This window comes from Pundamilia nyererei, unplaced genomic scaffold (genome assembly GCF_000239375.1).
Source record: "Pundamilia nyererei isolate P.nyererei 1_Seehausen unplaced genomic scaffold, PunNye1.0 scaffold00244, whole genome shotgun sequence".
In the NCBI taxonomy this organism is placed as follows: Eukaryota; Metazoa; Chordata; class Actinopteri; order Cichliformes; family Cichlidae; genus Pundamilia; species Pundamilia nyererei.
Genome location: NW_005187645.1, coordinates 230,052 through 238,077, shown reverse-complemented (window position 1 = coordinate 238,077; position 8,026 = coordinate 230,052). Strand labels below are relative to the sequence as shown.

Here is an 8,026-nt window from a genome sequence, read left to right as displayed (position 1 = left end):
AGTCGATGGAGGGGTTGATGGAGAGCAGCTGCAGTAACACATCAGTCGAAGCATCAGTGATCTGATTGTGACTCAGACTGTAACACAAACACAACAAGTGGCTCTAAGTGATCGCTGCACATCATATTATTGTAGTGTGTGTGAACAGGCTGATGGTTATTGGTGCCTCCCAGAGAAGGATCAGTGTGTGACACTCACTCCAGGACTTGGACTTTGTGCAGATGTGTGATGAGAGGGAGCAGCAGCTGGTCAGTGAGCTGACAGTGACTGAGGTCCAGCTCTGTCAGCCCTTCACACGAGTCCAGCATCTGGACCAAAGACCCACAGGCCCTCTGATCCAGCGTGCTGTGACTGAGATCCAGCTCTCCACCCAGGGCTCTACACAGGGACACCGCCCGCCTCACTGTGTCCCTCTCACTGTTCACAGGAACCAGAGACAGCAGCTGCAGGAGGACAGTTTTACTGACTCTAAACAGGACAAACAGAGCAAAGAGAAACTGTCAGGATGCATCAACACCAGTGTGAACGAGCTTCTCTCTGGTTTAGACTCTTCTGTGGTCTTTCCCACCTGAGGCGGACCCTGTGGAGGACAGGAAACAGCAGGTCCAGCACGCTGTCCTCCACCTCACAGTCTCGCAGGTCGAGCTGTGTGTCCTGGCTGCTGTGTGTCAGGATGGTGGAGACGGCCCTGCAGTCATCAGCAGTCAGACTCAGAGGCTCAGGCTGATCCTCCTCTGGTAGCTCCACACAGGAGGAGCAGGACAGATCCAAGCTGTGCTGCAGAGTCCTCAGCAGGCCTGACGCTGCCTCCTGCTGGACGTCACAGGCAGCACAGCAGTGGATGAACCTGAGCAGCTGATTCCTGTCAACACTGCAAGGAAAAAACAAATGCAGAAGTACCGAATGTTAAAGAGTGTGTTGTAGATGATTTTAATCGGTGTAATTGGACTTGTTTATTTCTCTTTCAGTTTACTGTTGGACAATCTGATCAGCAGGTAATTAGTACAAAGCCAAAATGTTGACCTTTTGTAGGAAGATTAACCTATGTGTTCATATTACATGACATTTACCACAAATATCTGACCTGAGATGAGAAACGTTGTCCAGCATGAAGAGGATGGACTCTGCTCCCTCTGCTGGTATGGAGGTCCACAGGAGGTTCAGTTTGACTCCGTCTCCGTGTTTGAGGATGAAGATCAGAGCAGCACAGTCCACTGAGTCCAGCTCTCTGCAGCTCAGGTTGATCACATGACCAAGTGACCTCAGTAAACTGGGCACAGCGTGACTGTCATGAGCTCTGTAGAGCTCTCTGATGGAGCTCATCACAAAGCTGGGACTGGGCCTGAAAACAAACAGTTTATTTCCAACTTTGTTTAAAGGCTCCATAAACTGCTGATTAAAGATGAGACAGCATTTCAAATCCTCCTGATTAAACAGCAGAAACTGTGTTTGGTAAAAGATCAAACTACATTCAGCACCTTTTAAACACAATCCTGTCCAGAAAGGGAAGCAGACGTGTGGTTTCCTCCTGTAAGAAGAGGTTCTTCCTCAGGTTCACAGTGATGGTCTGAGCTGACGCCTGCTGCAGCAGATAGTGAAGAAGCTCCCAGTTCAGACAGCAGGAGGTCAGGTCTCCACCAACCTTACTGAAGAAGGACAACGTCAAGTCCTTGTCCTGGATTTCATGGAGGAGACACAGAAGCTGCTGGAAGCTCTCTTCACTCAGTCTGCAGAGATCATAAATATAAAATTAGCTTTAAAGTAAAACTGTACATTTTATTTGGCCTGTGATGTTCAGGAAAGACATTTACTTGACTGTTAGAGGACCATCATGGAGCAGCAGTGTAATCAGACCCTGAGCAGGGATGCAGCTCTCAGTCAGGTCTAACTGTCCGACTGTCCAGTGTCTCAGCAGGGAAGCCAAACTACTGACAGCCCTCAACATCACTCTCTGTGATGGTCGAGCTTTCTTAGGCACAAGAGAAAGCTCTTCCACAGCCAGTGGACAGACCACTCTGCCTCTTCTTACCCACTGAAACAGGAGCAAGGACATGTCGATGGAAAGCCTGAAGATCAAAGAGACAAAAGAGCAGAAATGATGAACACCAAGAACCAAAGATTCAAAGTGGACAGCAGATAAATGGTGTTAGAAGAACAAGAGAGTCATGATTTCACTTCCTGCCTCAGACTGTGTAGTTGTGTTGTGTGTCTAAAGAGGAGAGCGGCTCCTCTGGCAGACATCTTGCTGGGTGTGAGGATGAGATCCACTTTAGAGCCACACAGTCTGAGAACTCTCCCCACAGACCAGCAGCTTTTCCTGTGTAACTCTCCTGTTAACAGCAGCTGGAAGCCCAGGAGCTGCAGCAGAGACTCCAGCTGCTGGGCCTCCTCTCTGGATCTTACAGAAATGGATGTACACACTCTCTGGAAGAAGTCTGGATCACAGCTGAAACACAGTGGAGATGAAATGAGAAAATACAGGATGAGCTACATTGTTAAAAACCATATTATGTACTAATATGATATTGAAAACAGAACTTTTAATGTAATAATTTGGTAATTTCTAGATTATTGCTGTGCAATTACAAAAGTAATAACCAGTTAATTTACAGTACTATCATATCAAAATTCTGCTATAACCATCCATCCATCTATCCATCTATCTATATAAACATCTGTGCTGAGTATGGAGTGGAAGTCCTGAGGTCAAAATGGGAGACACCCCCTAGGATGGTCGAAAATGACCATGTGAGGGTGAAGCTAACGGTGGTCCCAGTGGTAATTGGAGCACCCAGTCAGTGACCCCCAAACTAAGCGAGTGGCTCCAGCAGATCCCAGGATCAACATCCGAAGAGGGCAGTCCTAGGAACAGCAAAGATACTGCGCAGGAGCACAGGAGCTCTCAGACCTTTGGTAGACGACCTGAGCTTGAAGGATAAAGATTGTCCTGCAGGAGCGAGAGGGGATTTTTTTTTTTTCATGCATATTCTTCCAAAAATTCTGCAGTCCAGTTTTCAACAGATTAGGTGAGGGGGTCGGAGGTATGGTATACTATATATACTATATGGTATACTAATATCCCAACTATCCATCCCCAATACATTTTGTAGTGGTTTATTTCTAATAATAGGCATTTTTTTCAATATGACAGCCCGTAATTTTTCAGTATGCAAGCAGGCAGCTTGGTGCTACTTGCTGCAGGAGGCTGGATCTTTGGATGTCTAGAGGTCAATCAGTGATGAAGGCGCAACAGGTCGGTGGTGTTGAAACCCCCACAACCCTGAAATGGACAAGCGGAAGAACATGGATAGCATCTTGTATGTCTGATTTTATTGTGAAGCACTTTGTGATTTTTATGTGAAATGTGCTATATAAATAAATTTTACTTACTTACTTATCCTTTTAACTACCCCACCAAGAAAAATGAAATGGAGTTTATGTTTGCATTTCTCATTGACTTGGGTGAGGAATAACCACAATCACTTATACTTTTTTCAATAGACTCTATAGTTTTTAAAATATTGATCTCTACCAAATGGTTGAGATGTCTCTTAATAGTTTACGTATAAAATGTTATTCAAGTCACTGGATATAGTTTATTTCTAGTAGTATGTGACTGAACTTTGCTGGTTTTCATTCCTTCAAAGGAAAATTGTGTATTGAATAACAAAATATTGCATTTAAAAAGTGATTCAGAACAAAAATACTCATATTTGTCCCTCTGATTAAATGCTAGTGCAAGATCTGGACCAAGCTGAAACTTGTGAAGAAGTTGTGACAAAAGAAATCAGGGAGGGTGGGAGCATCTTTTTCTCTTCACTGAAGGTAACATTAAAGATCATGGATTCCCCTTGATATAGCAGCAAGTCGTGGATGATACCAAATTAACTTGCTCGACAGAACAATTTAAAGCCCCACTTATCTTGTTTGTTGGCAATATAAACTGAAACTGAACTATAGGCGGAGAGCCCCAGCCCTTGCGCTTTTCTATGAAGCCATGAACTCAGAAACACTGTGCTTGTATGTGTATGGTATCAGAAGACACCGCTCATGAACAATGTCTGAGCAAACACACAAATTCCCTCAGTGGTCCCTTGGACCACTGTAAGCAACATTAGACATGTGCACTGTGGTCACGCCAGCATCGAATCCATGCAAGTAACATGGTTTATAATCAAATTACAGCATTTACATTTATGTTAGACTACTTTTAAATAACTGTTTTAGCCCACTTACAATGAAAATTTAAAAAAAATCTTGTTCATGACCTGTGTAGTATGTTAACACTTTTGGAAGTAAAAATAACTTGAACTCTAATTTTGAAAATACAACTTTCTTTTCTTTTATAAAGCTCTGATTTGTATTATAAGTATGAGTCTGTGGTCTGGGAGAGAGTCCTGTCTGCAAAATACAGCATATAATGACCAATGTTGGGTTATTAATTATATAGTTGCTTGTTCATCAAAAAAACCGAGTTTTGCAAACAACAACGTTTTCTGCAGCTGTTTACCTAAAAATGCAGCCAAGGCTTTTTTTTTTAATAAACATTTCAAACTATTTACAGAACAATCAGCTGTTCTGCATCAAAATAATTTCTGTCCACTATCAGATAAAGGAGAACAACAGCCTGGTACCTGCAGGCCTGACAACAGGAGATGTATCACTCCTGTAACATTCAGCAGTAGCCTCATTGCTCTGACACACACAACGAAACTATTGACTACACTACACACTAACTACACAAGATTTGCGCTAAACTCCTAAAACTTCCCCCTTCCTAAACAACTAAATGCCATGTTGCCATATTATTTTTTACTGGTGGACATGGTACATTTTTCCACCAACAGGAAAGGCTGGGTTTTTTTGGATTTGTTTTTGCTCACAGGCGGAGAGCGCTTTTGAGCGCTTTCCTTATAAAACGTGTTTTTACCGTTTCTTCAGTAAATATAAACAAAGATAGTATTCAGGAAGAAAACCAAACATTGCATATTTTTATCATAACTCTGGTTTTACGTGGCCTATCAACACAATTTAAAAACTGGTATAAAGTCCACACTTTTTCCGTCAATTGTTCCATCTGTCCTGCTCACATCTCCAGTAGTTGTACACGTTGTCACTAACATGGTTTAACTCCACATCAGCCACGCCGCTTTGCTAGCTAAAACACTGGTGTTGGCACATAAGGACGCTGTCATAGCCTGTCAACGACGTTGATTAGCTGCGTATATACGAATGTGAATCGCATTATTGGCTGGAGCAGCCAGTCACCAGTCACTTACTGACTCACACTGCAAGACAGAATGAATTGTAAACGTATTTACTTTGATTTCAATTGAGATTCGATTTTTTTTTTGTTCGCAATGCAGATTTTCTGTGCGCGGAGACCGTGCCAGTAGTGCACGACTGCGCACGTGCGCAGCTTAGAGGGAACATTGCTCATGAATCAGTCACAGGAGCACATGGTCTTGAGCCATAGAATTGTTTAGTGTCCGTCTAGTAATTGTGAAACATTTAATTATAATTTTGACAATTTGCAATATTCATTTACAAGCTAGTGCCATTTAATTAAAAGGGAATTATTATTATTATTTTATTATCATAATTGATAATTATGATTTCCAGGTTTACTTTTTAATTTTAAATATTTACTAATGTTGACTCAGAAAGTTAAAAATTTATAAATAAATGAGTATTTATTAAGGAATTTATTGAGGAAATTTTTTCAGCATATTCTTGCTGTGCTAACACTTAATGTGATTAATTAACAGCAATGGATAAGGAAATGGGTCCAGTAGATTGATTCTATGGCAAATAATTAATTTTAATAACATTTACGTTAATGTTTGAATTAGCAAAATAAAGTGAAAACTTAACCATTTGGTTGAGAACTTTCTGAAGAAATTTTAAACATTTAAGTTCTTTTTTTTCTGTCAAGTTAAATACTTCTGTTCACTAAGTCCTCTAACACTATCATATGTCAAAATTATTACTATTATTACTATTGCTAGGAACCAAAGTTTAATCCAAAACTTTGCAACTAAAATTTTTCTTTTGGTTTCTGACTTTCTGGTTGTTAGAGCAGAAAACAAACCAACCATTTACATCCAGAGTGCCATCAGGTGGATTTTTGTCAGCATTACAAACCATAACCACATGGGATAGATGAATCAATTACTTCTTCTTATTATTATATATAGGGACTCTTGTTTCTGCCTTGTCACACTACTATTACCACTTTATTACACAGCTATATTTCCAGATTATTACTCACAGTTTTTTGGCTCCTATCATTCCATCCATCCATCCATTCGCTTCCGCTTCTCCTTTTCAGGGTCGCGGGGGGCGCTGGAGCCTATCCCAGCTGTCATAGGGCAAGAGGCGGGGTACACCCTGGACAGGTCGCCAGTCTGTCGCAGGGCTAACACACAGGGACAGACAACCATTCGCACTCACATTCACTCGCACATTCACACCTAATGGCAATTTGGATTTTCCGATTAACCTATCCCCACAAGCTGCATGTCTTTGGACGGTGGGAGGAAGCCGGAGTACCCGGAGAGAACCCACGCAAACACGGGGAGAACATGCAAACTCCACACAGAAAGACCCCGGCCTGATGGTGGAATTTAACTCAGGACCTTCTTGCTGTGCGGCAACAGTGCTAACCACCGTGCCACCATGCTGCCTACTCCTATCATTCAATTACATAAATTTCAACATAATATTGCTCAACTATAACCATTGTTGCTATTATGATATTACTTAAATATCAAGTGGTCATTAATTTAGTACATGTATAATAATTACCACATCATAATGTTCTTCTGTCTGCCTTATTACCCTACGATTACCCCATTATTACCGAGCTGTAACAGAAAGTGTAAACAAAATTACCTATGCACCACCTTTTTCACCTGAGCTCAGACAATTAAGGCAGAAACTTTAGTAAACTCCTCTCTTCACTTTCTTCTTTACATCACTTTCTTGAATTTAACATCTAAATCAATTCATTCTACACTCATCAAATCTAAATCAAATCTAACCTTGTTTATTTTATAAACTGTTGTCCTGTTTCAGCATTAAAATTCATCTGAGATTTATAGAAAATATGAAACTTCACAGCAACAAACAGCTGAACAAGTCAGTGAAACAGTGGTGCACTGAGCACGTTTCCCTCTGAAATATGACAGAGTCTGAATACATTTACAATATGATCCATGTAGATAAAGTCACAAATATGATGCTGATGACAAACAAACAGCACAAGACAAAATCATCACTTTACAATTTATGGAGCTTCAAATATTTCCATCACTTCTTTTCACAGCACATCTTTTCTTACAGATATTTGACTCATGTGAAGAAAATTTCATTTACCTGAGCTGTGAGATGTAAGGCAGACACTGCAGGAAACTCCTCACTTCACTCTCTTCATGTGAGCAGCCTGTCAGCTCCACTTGTTTCTTCTCTGGTTGGAGTTTCAGCACTTCCAGGAGGATGGAGGTCTTTCTCTCTGAGAGGTTTATGGACCAGACTGCAGGAGCTGAAAAAACTGACTGTAATGATGGAAGGACACTCAAGCCTGTTTTAGTCTCATAGTCCTTCATATGGGAGCACAGATCCAGCAGGAAGTCACACTGATATTTCTCCAAATCATCATCAATGGCAACAAAAGGGAATGTATCAAATCTGCACACTGATGATAACAGCTCCAGTATCTTCTCTCCTGTCTGTTGTTCTCTCTCTGCTGCTGCACAGAACAGATTCACAAAGAACCTGATTTCTTCATCTGGATCCTCAAAATCAACACTGGAACAATAAGAAGGAAACATTTAGTGATGATTTGATGTGAGCTGCATAAAAACAACCACACAATACTGATGGGCTCCATCTTTCCTTCCTGTACATAATGAAGCTCCATGTTAAACACATCTTCCATCAGAGCAGCTGAACACTGTTTTACACTCTTACAACACAAACACTCATCCTGCTCTAACACATCTGCTACATCTGCAGGTGGACACAC

The 8,026-nt window shown here is 41.2% G+C and overlaps 1 protein-coding gene across 1 annotated transcript in view; it reads right to left on the bottom strand.

Annotated features, from left to right (window-relative positions):
- Positions 1-8,026, bottom strand: part of LOC102208029 (uncharacterized) — a 41,802-nt gene that overhangs the window by 19,437 nt on the left and 14,339 nt on the right. Inside the window, exons 2-9 of the mRNA XM_013914986.1 lie at positions 7,378-7,809; positions 2,183-2,446; positions 1,812-2,066; positions 1,479-1,727; positions 1,085-1,342; positions 569-871; positions 199-468; positions 18-77 (exon numbers count right to left, since the gene is read on the bottom strand). Of these exons, the coding sequence (XP_013770440.1) occupies positions 18-77; positions 199-468; positions 569-871; positions 1,085-1,342; positions 1,479-1,727; positions 1,812-2,066; positions 2,183-2,446; positions 7,378-7,809 (2,091 nt within the window). The remainder of the gene's footprint in view (positions 1-17; positions 78-198; positions 469-568; positions 872-1,084; positions 1,343-1,478; positions 1,728-1,811; positions 2,067-2,182; positions 2,447-7,377; positions 7,810-8,026) is intronic.